This window comes from Pieris brassicae, chromosome 9 (genome assembly GCF_905147105.1).
Source record: "Pieris brassicae chromosome 9, ilPieBrab1.1, whole genome shotgun sequence".
Classification (NCBI taxonomy): Eukaryota; Metazoa; Arthropoda; class Insecta; order Lepidoptera; family Pieridae; genus Pieris; species Pieris brassicae.
The window spans coordinates 4,729,575-4,742,592 of NC_059673.1; the positions used below are offsets into that span (position 1 = coordinate 4,729,575).

The 13,018-nt window shown below is 31.4% G+C and overlaps 1 protein-coding gene across 1 annotated transcript; it reads left to right on the forward strand.

Moving 5' to 3' along the window:
* Positions 1-2,774: 2,774 nt before the first annotated feature.
* On the forward strand, positions 2,775-9,711 carry LOC123714174 (15-hydroxyprostaglandin dehydrogenase [NAD(+)]-like). Its single transcript, XM_045668347.1, has 5 exons — positions 2,775-2,914; positions 6,301-6,531; positions 7,638-7,814; positions 8,624-8,784; positions 9,369-9,711. Exons 1-5 carry the CDS (start codon positions 2,819-2,821, stop codon positions 9,514-9,516), a joined length of 813 nt encoding a protein of 270 aa, XP_045524303.1. The 5' UTR covers positions 2,775-2,818; the 3' UTR covers positions 9,517-9,711.
* The last annotated feature ends 3,307 nt before the right edge of the window (positions 9,712-13,018 follow it).

Here is a 13,018-nt window from a genome sequence, read left to right on the forward strand (position 1 = left end):
GTAATTATCGTTTCTATTAATTTAAAAAACTTTTATAAAAATATTTTATCTGTACAACATTTTAAGGACACTTCTATAATTATAAATTGAATATTTTTATATCTTGTATATTATACATGTCATGTTTTCATATATATATATATATAAATAAGTAACCGCAATTGATGTCACCACTATTGAAGACTGGGTGTAATTGGGAATTTGTTTGCATTGGCCAACACCCTTCAGGGATATTGAACAATCAATCAGTGATCTCCATAAATTTGTCCTAAAAGAAAATATTTTGAAAATTGATAATAAAATGTGATCCATGTTTTTATATGTAAATTATTTATTAATGCGATAATATTAAGTTAGTAAGCAGTCGTTCAAATAAGTAATTGTAAGGAACATATAAGATCATACTTTAAATATGATCAAGTTGCATGAAGATATATTTTTTCTTTATACGTTGTTATATCTTTTCAGTTCAGTAGAATTATATATATATATATAATTCTACTGAACTGAACTACTACTGAACGGGTGTATACGGCTGAACAGAATTGAATGAATTTTTTCTTGTTTCTTCATTGTATCTAAATAACCACACAACAATACCAGCTGTTTATTTGCTGTATAGATAAATATCTATATAAATCTTCTATGCATGTTTTTGTAATTAAACTCCTAAACGGCAACAAGTTTTGATAAATATTTTGTGTAATCAAATAGAGTCGAGAATGATTTACATTATTAGAATCTTTTTGTATGTAAGATGTATGTACAGCACAGCGTCTGTCGGATCCGCAAGTAAAATTATATAAATCCCTTTAATAATATACCCGAATTTCCTGGAAATAATGTTAGCGATTAGATTAAACTGAAATGGTCTTATGGTCACAGGAAAAACACATTTTTTAAACTATGAATAAAAGTAATCTAAATTCAAGTGAGTCTACTACTGAGACTACTTTAACATTCTGTTCCCCTGATAGTCATGCATATTAGCACATAATATAGCTTTAAACTATGTAAATCGGTTACTTGTTGCGTCTGGCAATAAGCCAGGGCATAAATTTTCGATACTCAACATTGGTTGAATTTCACTAATTCGCACTGAATTTGCGGTTGTGATGAAATTTGCTAGGACTACGGGGAATTTGGAAATCTTGAGCAATTTGAATTAAGAATGTAAACCTAATTTGAGATATTTACAAACATATGGAATTTTAAAATAAATCAATATAAATTTAATATTTGTAAACTATTATTTTTTAATTTAAATTTTTATTTTATCAGTTAAAATTACATTAACAACATCCATTTAGTTTGGCTTCCTAGATCTTCAAACTCGACAGCCACTGCGTCACTGTGCATTTTACATCCTTTAGTGTTGTCCTTTAGTGTTCCTTCGTTCTGCCTTTGTCTGCCACTCAGTCTTCGGGTCTATCGGGACTCATACAAGCACTGTCCACCACCATTTTAAGATAATATCATATTAAACGACTCCAGAAGTGTTCCTTATGGAACACGTGAATTCATATTTTAGGTCTTGACAAGTTATTACTTTTCTTTAAAGTTAAAATATATATATATATATATATATATATATATATATATATATATGTTAATAAATCAGTGTGTACAGAAAAAATCGCATTTACCATTTGTTTTCAGTAAATTTTGGTATATTTTTCTTATTCTACAATAAATTTTATCGTAATATTTTACGCCAGTCTACATATGTTACGGGTTAACCCACCGCGGGTTAACTCTTAAGTCTTAAATAAATAATTGAATAATATAAACTTGTTCTTATCCTGTATGCACTTCTTTTTGCTTGGGTGAGTACTAAAAACATGATGAATATAATTTATGTATCGTTAATAGTTTTTGAAGCGCAAGTCAAGTTTTCAACAAGCTTTTGGATACAGTTCTTTATATACCATTGATAGACAAAATTTTAAGGAACAGAAGGTAAGGGCAGGAGGTTTACATGATATTAAGTGATACCCATGCCGAAGGGCTCGCGAGTGCGTTGCCGAGCTTTTGAGAATTGATACCCACTTTTCTTGAAAGACCCTAAGTCTTAGAGTTAAGTCTGAAATTAGTTTTTGCTTCTAGGAAAACCCATGAAGAGTTATATTGTTATATTCTATAAAGGTCTAATTCCTTTTTTAGAACTTTACGGATTTGCCTGAGACAGCAATTATGAACATTAAAAAATTACCATTTCGACTAAGGGTCCTTCAAGAAAAGAGAGTACCAAGTCTTAAAAGGCAGGTCTTCTGGCAATGTGAGTGTCCATGGGCTTCCACTTAACATCAGCCTATGAGCCTCCTGCCCGTTTGCCTCCTGTAACATAAAAAAGTGCGTGCGTACAAAGTACACATGTCAGAAGTATTTGTAAATTAATTATTAGGTACAAAGGTAAAAGCTCCAATAGATGCTCGTGTACCAGTATATGATCAGTACATGTATTTGTATTTCTATATCCACATACGTGCTAATGATAATAATATAAATAAATAAAAAATCTGTGTCAACTGCACAAGACGTTATGCGACAGAATTGCCATCTAAAATTCTAATATGTAAACTGAACCCTCTTCCTTACTCCCTATCTCAATCGGTCTCAATTGCTTTGTCCCCTTTCTTTGACGAAAACGCTGCACATCTTCGTGACGTTTCATCCGTAAAAAAAGTAATGGATAATTATTGTAAAATTATTTTTTGTTGCTATCACGTATGGAATATAAATTAATGTAATTCGTGATATATAATAATTAAAACGGTCGCAGTCACTCGCATAACACGGTTCCAGACGCTTCAATAAAATGCATACTTTACAAGATAAAGTTGCGGTCGTAACTGGAGGGGCTGGGGGTATAGGAGCCAGTATTGTCAGGGAATTTGTGAAAGAGGGAGCTAAGGTATGTACTATGTTGTTTTTCTAACTGTGTTTCATTGCTCATTGAAAGACGTCAAGGTTATCAAGGCAGCGGGACGGTTTAAATATCGAGAGATAATGACTACGATGTGTTTGAATAGTAGTGAGGCTTAGAGCTAAATCTGACTTCTGGCATCAAAAATGTATAGGATTTTGAAGTAAGGGAGTATTAAATCTCTTTTGTGAATCTCACAGTAAGGGGTTGCGCAAACGCATGATTTATTACCGAAACTGCACAACATTATAGTAAAACTGGTGTTGCTTATGTGTATGTTCTGCGACGGGAAAGTCGCTGGTATATTTTCCGGACAATTAGATATGAGTTAATATAGGACATTGATGAAAATCAATCTTACGTCTTATGTGGAAGCAACTGGACAAAAATTGTTTAACTCTGCGCAGAGGATAAGCTATCAACGACAATCCCAACATTCTTACTATGTACATGACATAAAAGTATTTGCGCTTATAATTCTATACTTAAAACGCCTTATAACATTTCAAAGTTCGAATTTAAAAAATGCTTACGTCATGAATTTTAAGTTCCGAACTATTTATTATCTTAATAAGTTAATATATTCTGTGCATTTTCTATTATTTATACTGAAATACACAAGGCCATGATGGGTTACCAAAATGAAAATCAATTTAGAATGAAAAGATCAACGAAATACCGTTGGCAAACATAAAACAGACGCTATTAGATGGAGCGTTTCATGAGGGTGATAGTGTGAGTCGAAATATATTTGAATGAGCCTTATATACTCAAAGTTTTATATAATGCAAGTAATTAAATTTTATATTATTATTAATATTCTTTCGTGTTTGTATAATGGCCGTGCTAATAGGGTATAATACAATACCTAATAAAAATAACTTTATTTATTTCCAAAAGCAAATATTATAATAATCGTATCCCAGGTCCTGATATAGTGAAAATCGTTTTTCAGGAGCTTGTGATATCCCAGTTACATGTATGGTGCAATGTCGACAAATAAAGTAATTTAAAAAGTGAAATACAATCCAGTTACAATAATTAATCTAAGTACTTTTTATGTGCAAATCTGTCTCTTTTCCTTGCAGCTTAAACACAATATGATAGAAAGAGACAAAACCTTGCATTTTAGTAAGTCCATTAAATGCTTGAATTTTCAGTAATTTAGCTATTGAACAAAAATTTAAATTAAAAAAGGGGTCAGATAAATATATATAACTGGTTGTCTTGACTGTATCTAACGAACGAATCAATAACGCAGAGAACTCAGGGCCTTAAGAAACAGGATAACTCCTGTAACATCTGTCTATTTTCATCATAGCGGCAACACTTTGTGACAGAAAGAGACAACAGTGTATTTTAATAAAAAGAGTGCATTTAGACTGAATTAGTTTCAATCAAAATGTATATAAGATCAAAAATATAGGTCTTTGTATTCTAAAACGTTTAAATGCCATAAACAAATGAGCTTGGTAAGGGATTTTTTTAAATTGCTAAATTAGGACACATTTCACATTTATAATACGATGACGAAACTTGTTTGAATTTGTATTTAAATTTAGTTTTAATAGTTCGTGGTAGTAATTAATTTTAATTACTATGATAAGAACTCATAAATTTGTTTAAAGGACAAAACGGACATTTGTAAGGCCAAGTATGTAATAAATTTTCTATTATAGCCGTCTTTATTACTTTTTTCAATACATTTAATATTATGCCTACTATTTTAATTAAAACTAGTGGAAGTAAGTTTTAAAATTGTACCATAGACATGTGCCCTTAGTAAGGGACCAAACCCTTAGTTATGTAAATATTTATACTTAAATAACAGATAACGTTATTTGTTATTTTATGGTATAAATTTCTTATGCAAATTGCGCCATCTATGATTAAGTTTTTTAAAGTGAAACTTCTTAATAATTATATTACAATATAAAAATTCTGTAATAATCTTAGTAGTAGTATATATGTAATGTTGTTTTTTTATATTTATATTTATTTTTTGCCAGAATATCTTATAAAATAATATGGTGGTACAATCGAAATGTTGTTTATATGTTCCCCAATCAATGATCAGTTCAGTGTAAAACTGTGGTAACAACGAAAGCGGAAAGAACTATATAGAAATTAAATATATCGATACAATACTGAAATTTGCAAAAGCGGGTATTCATTGTAACTTACTCCGTTGGCGCAACGACTCTGAGAGTGAGTCCTGGTCTCTGAAACAAAACAACGCCTCTGACCATCTCGAGCTGCTGCTTGCCGATCCCACTTGGATCTCGCGCAAGTCCCTCTCCGAGTCATTCCAGCGACATACTACTTTAGTATTCATTTTTACCGTCCTATAATCTGTCTTTGACGCGCACAATAGCTCAGTAACTCGCTCGAACAAGGCTTTGAGCGTTTTATCCAGGATTGTGTGTTAATCGACTGGGATGACACGTGCCCATTCTTCAGCACTTAGGAGGATAAAGGGTGGATATATTTTTGTAAGCTAATTGGACACGGTTGACAATCATTACTAAAATTGCTGGGTTTGCTAGCTTGGTACGCAATTTACGCATCATCTTATGTCTCCCATCACCTTTCAACTCAATTTGACAGAAATAGACTTTAGTTAAAAGATGGGTTTCAAAAGTGGGATTCAAAGTAATCTATACTATATTTTAAAAGATTTTCTTTGTCAAGGTCAAAGTCAAATCATTTATTCCAATTAGACCACCTAAAATGGCACGTTTGAACGTTAAATAAAATATAAAGAACATTCTAGTTGCCCCTTCCAAAAGGTTTTCGTGTGGAGAAGAATGGCGAAGAAACTCCACACTTACTCTTTTAAAATAGAATTTATAATATCTGTATACATTAATAAAATAATTATATGGGAATGTACCTAGTCCTAGAATAAAACTACTCAAAATTATTATATATATATATAGTTCAAAATTATTGAATTGTTAGTATACATGTTTCTCACATACTTACAAATATCGAAACCGTAGAATAATATACGGTATAGAGTAAAAAAACAATAAAACAGTGTGTGAGATAAAAATAAAATAATTACTGTTTGTAGTATTATAAAATAAAAAATATATAAAATTAGATCAGCCACCAATTTGATTTTGTCAAGGCTGTATGATTGTTCTATGGAGCAACCAGCATGTTTCCAAGCTTGTTTTTTATTTACCAATATACCAAAGTGCCGAGCGTGTTTTATTACAATAATATAAAACGTGTAATCCAATTCAAATAGCTGTAGGTTTAAATCGAAAATTAATTTTGTGTGAGAATTATCATTATTTCATAGTCCCATAACGAATCTATTATGAGAAGTTAATCCTTATATTGAATATTTTTTCCCTTAATAACAGGTAACAATTTTGGATGTCGATGAGCAAGGAGGGAAGAATCTGGTACAGGAATTGTCGAAACATGGGAAGAGCGTGCAATTTATCCGATGTGATGTCAGCATCGAAGAGCATCTCCTAAAGGCTTTCCAAAACGTCATTGCTCGAGATGGCGGGATAGACGTTGTAGTGAACAATGCAGGCATTGCTGACGAGTCCTTTGAAGGTTTTAAGAAACAAATTGGCTTGAACTATGTAAGTTTATTGTTTTAAAACACGAGAATGTGGGGTCTACGAAAAATTACTTGTACTTAATTCCATTATGGTACCAATTCGACTCAGGGTCCTTCAAGAGAAAGCGTACCAATTCTTAAAAGGCCGGCAACGCACTCGCCAGCCCTCTGCCATTGAGAATGTCCATGCGCGGCGGTATCGTTAACATCAGCCTCCTGTCCGTTCGCCGTTTGTTTGTTCTATAAAAAAAAACTAATTATAGAAAATTTATTACTTATTTGCATGATAAATTACATTTAAGTTACTTTGGCATTGTATGTCAGCCCGCTCAATTCTCTTATAGATTCCACAAAATTTGGCCAATACTACACATATGCACGTATAGACCCTTAGATTACCTAAAGGTCTCATGATCTCATAGCAAGGTAAATGTGTATTATTTTCTAACTTCATTCACTTTGATTGCCGGTTCTGTGCAACATACAGTAAAGCGTGCATGTTTCACATTCACCAGGTCTTGCTAATACTGGTGAAACGTTAAATTAATATTTGTTTACTTAGTTATAATAATTAAACGCACGTAGGCACATGATCCTCATCACATATTTTAATATGTCATGAGGATCATGTGCCTACATAATTAATACAAATGTATTGATGTTTTAATATAGATCAGTATTGTACTAACATTCGTATTAAACAGTCGTGTCTTGAAGAGCCTTTTATTACAATACTCAGTACCTTATATATAAACGAATACCAAATAGGTACAATCACGATGAGAACAGCTTACAAATATTTTGTTGAAAAAAACCTTAGCGAAAAATTCTTCTTCTCGTACGTTCAATGCCCTTGATCTGAGAACTAACAGTAAATATAAATTAGAAGGACATTTTATTGTATTTTATAAGTGTGTATTAATGTACCTACCTTTCTACCATTTTATTTTTTTAAATATGACCGTCGCGGTTGATTTGCAATCGCCTTTATTTGACTTTAACTTTAACGGACCTAAGAAAAGTTCACCCACATATTAAAACCATTAAATAGGGGCCTTCTAACAGGGCAAACTAGGAAACCAGATGGGCCCTATGAAAGAAATAAATACATATTTTTTGTTTATTTAGACAGGTGTGATTTCCTCAACGATTAGGGTAATGGAGATAATGCGTAAAGACAGAGGAGGCAAAGGTGGAACCATCATCAACGTATCATCTATTCTGGGAATGAAGAGATATTGTCCAGGTCTCTACGTTTATGGTTCAATTAAAAATGCACTTATACATTTCGGCAGTTCTATTGGGGTATGATATTAATTAATTTTTTTTAATTAACTTTTAAGGGACATATTTGATCTATTTCGCGAAGCTCTCTCTCTCTCTTAGAAGTAAATAATATTTAATTTAGAATGGACCCTGCTGTATCTAAACACGAGATATTTATAATTAAAAATATTGTAAAATAGTTGTTAACTGTTGGTTTGGTTAAATCATACGTAAATCAGAACCGCATTGGTCTTGAATTTTGGTCATATACAAACTGACATAACAAACAACAGTATCACATTGAACAGTACGTCGTGGTATGATAGAAATTAGTTATTTATTCAACAACATCACACCTTAGAGATATTGACACTTGAAACGTCGAATTACATATGTCAGAGCAATGGTGTTGTTGTCAGCTGTCATTTATGTTAATTAATAACGTTAAAGTCAAATCAGTTTAAAAACGTTTATACGGAAGTTATAGTAGTTTATTTGATTTGCCATTAATTTTAGATATACTAATTAATGACTATTTAATGGCCGATAGTAATAATAATAACCATTTGTTCACATAACATTAACACAAAACAGGAGAAAATTAAAACGGCGGTCTTTCGAATTAACGCTTAAAACTTATTTTCACTTAACCGTTTGTTTCGCTTAGTTTAACTGACTTAACTATATCACATTTAAGTAAAACGTTATAGCTTAACCTATATTAACAGCTACATCACAATATAGAATTTAGCGCAAAGTAGATCCTCTTCTTGTTTCTTTCGTTTCTTGAATTTCTTATTTGAAATGTTCTTATGTAAGTGCAACTTTATTACACTGAACTGTTTCAGATGAAAGAATATTTTACCCGCACTAATGTACGAGTTATGACCATGTGCTTTGGCATTACGAATACAGGCATTCTTGAGAATTCAAAAAGCTTCGATGATCAAGTCCGACGCGAGTTTGAACAGAGGTTACAGTATGCCTTAGCAAGAAACTCCGGACAAAGGTAAAGAATACTATCTGCTATAATCATTATGAATGTATGTCATATCCTTAGTATATAATATAAAGTATCCTTAGTATATAGTATAAAATAAAGCGTTATATCCGCTTTTATCACACTACAAACAATGACAGAAAGGCTTCAATGAGCAGTTTTATAAAGTCTTATTAAAAGTAATTTTTTTAAAGAATTGTGTATAGGAATAATAGATCTCTTTGGATTATAGGCATCAAGTCAAGATTGACTCAAAGAAGAATTCAATTAATTGAAAGGGAGTACTGAGAGTCTGTTTCCCAAGGTCTTTTAATGTCAACACATTTACTACATATGTCATAATATGGTTATCTAGTCCTCAGGGTTCCTGTGCACCTATTATTATTTTTATTATATTTCACGTGCAGTTTGCCTAAATCTATTATATTTTAATGACCTAGCATTATCTTATATATAGCATCTCATATTGAAGTAAGCAAATTTTACTCAAAACAAAATTGTAAATTAAATTGTAATTGTCATATCATAGTATTCAGGTTCCAATCGTTATATTTAACCGCAACTATAAATATAAATTGTAATTTTTTTTGCAGTGCGGAAGATGCCGCTAAGGGAATGGTGGAATGTTACAAGAACGGCGAAAGTGGTAGCACTTGGCTGGTCAATAAAGGTGTTATTACTGACGTTTCGGATGATGTGACAAAAGCTTATGATATACTGAGTGAGAAAGTCATCATATAAACATAAATCCTGTACTACGCTGTACAAGCAGGTGTGCAATACGACGTGCAACTTTTTTTATATATGTTTAGCAGTTTGAATATCAAACTATTTAACTTTGCACCGCATTGATTTTCAATAAAATTTTCAAGGCATTTTTAACCCTTTATTGCAATTGTAATTGTAACATTTAAAAATATATAGTATATAATGATAGTTGATTTTTTGTATATTTTAAGTGGGTAATATTATTATGGCATTGATAAATATCAATGGCAACCTCTAATTGACCACGACTGTGTGTAAGCAAAAAGCGCCGCCTAAGTAAAAACAACTAATTTGCCTTTAAATCCATTGTACACGTTTAAAATTTTACTTATAATGTTGCGTTTCATGTATGTAATTAGATTTTAAAAAATATTGACGTAAAAATATACATCAATACTAATGCTTTAGTTAGAACAGTGTCTAATTTGGTTTTTATGAATATGGTTTTTTATTATATCTTTTATTTTATTTACAATTAAATGGGAAATACATTGTTTAATCACTGTTCTATTAACGTTTACCATTTTTAATAATAATAATAATTTATTTGCAAGAATATGGTACAACAATGGTGGTACAATATAAAGTTTGCAGATTCCGCCACACATAATGGCAAGCAAATTTGTCTTAATAACCAGAATTTTAAATAGAAGTTACCTTGTGAGTTAATTACATTATGAGTATATACATATCATTATAGTCAATTCTTATATTTTATCACATTATTAAAATTTATTATTCCGCTTTAATTTAATATGAATTATAATGTTTCAAGCAAATAATCATTAATAGAATAATACATTTTGTGTAGGGTTGTGTAAATACAACATTGTGTATAGGGAGTTTTTAAAAGTTGTAATAAGTTTTAGACAATATTTTATTTTCACGGTTTACATCATTTACTGCTTTTCGAAAGAAATCTTTTAATACTTAAAGTGTAGTAAAAGTTTGACAAAGAATGAGCTAAGCTTCGTACTAAATGCTATATAAACAAAATTATGCTTTAGCAAAAATGTTCCATGGGCTAAATCCTTTGTCCTTAATGTGTCCAAGCTGTGCCATCACACAACTTTGATAAATTCCGTCGTTAGTTATATAGTGAACTTGTTCTATGAATATTAAATTCAAAAGTTGTCAAACTTCACGATGTCACGCTCAAAGTTGAGGAAATTTGTAACTACGGACACTGCGGAGCTTAGTGAAGTTTCAAAGTTCAGAAAGAAGTTTATGTGGTCGTTCAAAATTTAGTGTCATCAACTTGTACATCGGACGCAACACTTTTAGTGATATTGTAATTGTCTTTTATAGGGTTAGTATAAATACATAGTGTTTATATTTCATTGTGCGGTATACCATATATACCAGTAGGGATCTTTTAGGCCTGTGTGTGATCATTTGTTTTTGAATATAAGATACAGGTTTCACTTATTCCACGTCATTTAATGTATATTGGTAGACATCCCTCATCGGTATCCACTCATCGGCAAAGAAGACAGAGGGTGTAGGCCGAGAGAAAAAGCCGGCATAAAGAATTCTTGGGGCTCTTTTAAAATATCAAATGCTCATACAAAATGGCTAGTGCAAACATAGATAGATGTTACGTAGTTGGCTGTGCCAGACACACGCCGTCAACTGTTTTAGTTGATTCATGCCTTTTCCTTACGATGTTTTCATTCACCGTTTGAGCGAGTGTAAAATGATCACATACAAAGGCCAATGGTGCACGGGGGTGAAACCTATCACCTCAGGGATGAAAGTCTCATCACTATTTAAATTTTCCTAATATGCTTATAAAATCAGCTGTTTAAAGTCTTGTCTGTTTTGATGGTTAATTTTTAAATCAAGTTATGCTTAATTTAACGTACTCACTTGCGCAAATCCTCACGGCGTATATCTTACTTATAATTTCTAATAGTGACAATCCCAACGTTGCAATATCAGTTCTACGAACATGACAAAACACGTAAAATTAGATATCTATGATATATGATAAATATAGATTACCGGTACAAGTATTTATTGTACCTAATAACCAAATTATTTTAATTATAACCAATTTGATATATATTATAACATTTATAATTAATCAAAAATATCAATTCTAAATCCATTACACAGGTATACATATTCATAAATATTAAATTTATGAATCAACATGGATGTGAAGGTAATTTTCATTAATCAATCAAATTTAGCAAATATTGCATTAACAACAGAATTAGTGTTATGATACAAGTCTCACTAGTATATCATCAGATCCATATGATGTGTCCGGAACGAAACAAATGAAGGCGGAGCAAAGGTTAACGCAAATAATATTTTTTATAGCAGAGCTTATGGAAATACTGAAAACCGGGTAGGTCATCTTTCTATGAAACAAAAACGGTTTAACATTAAATAAAAGTCGTAGTTTTGGAGATGCAAACAGACTAGTTACTAAATTTTATTTGAATTCTGAAAGTTAAAATAAAGTGTTAAACAATCATTATGTATGTTGTGAATTAAGCGCATCAAATACCAGATTTTTTTCCGTGTAAAGGTACCATAAACTACCTGTTATAGAGCCTCGAAGGTTTAAATATCCTAATTTAAAATATATTCTAAAATCGAATTAGGTCAAACACGTATAAAATCATACAGGTCAACGGTCATTATGCATGTATTTTTGGACGTACCCACTTTAATATATTTCAGAAAGAAATATTATCAAAGCTGATATTTTAACTGGCAGTATCGGATTAGTGGTTAAGCCACTCTTAACCTTACAGGAACCTGTGGGGGTTTGGGAATATTCTTTTAGGTGCGCAAATAAATACAGGATAAAATCGTGAAGAAAATGCCGTGGGCAGGGTAAGGTTTTTAAATATATTATATAACTAGCTGCCTCCGCGAACTTCGTTTCTCCTTAATGTGGTTTTAGTTAGCCTTAATACCGTGACGCGAAAGAATAATTGCACTGTATTATCATCACTATAATTTGAATTTGATTTACACTTCGGTCTAAGTAACACGTGGTTGGCTATGCTAACACCAAAAATTAAAAAAGTAGAAATAATTGAATTTCACGGTATTTCGTTTACTACAAAATAAATTTAATTTATACTTTAGCCTCAATAACACGTGGTAATCATGATATACACGTTTGTCGGTTTATCATAGCAGTGCCATCTATTGATTACTTACTCAATCCAGTCGAAAAGTATCGATATCTGTTAGAATATTTTGGAATTAACAGATGATTGTGACTGTCAATTAATTATAGACAAATAATTTGCAATAAAATTAAATTGCGACTATAATTAAAGATCTAAGCTATCCTATCTCTTAAGTTGCACCAGACTGCTCACGGTGTGCCAATTTAATTTAAAAACGGTTAGGTAGTTTAGGAGTACATCGCGGACAAACATCGTGACAGGAGATTTATATATATATATATTAAGATATATAGAAACTTTTATAACATATTGAAGGCAAA

What these genes read in the sequence shown, in the direction of transcription:
- LOC123714174 (XM_045668347.1), top strand. Translation starts at nt 2,819, where the DNA reads ATGCATACTTTACAAGATAAAGTTGCGGTCGTAACTGGAGGGGCTGGG. An exon ending in ATTTCGGCAGTTCTATTGGG is followed by an intron (nt 7,815 to 8,623) that starts GTATGATATTAA and finishes GAACTGTTTCAG; the next exon opens with ATGAAAGAATATTTTACCCG. An exon ending in GCAAGAAACTCCGGACAAAG is followed by an intron (nt 8,785 to 9,368) that starts GTAAAGAATACT and finishes TTTTTTTTGCAG; the next exon opens with TGCGGAAGATGCCGCTAAGG.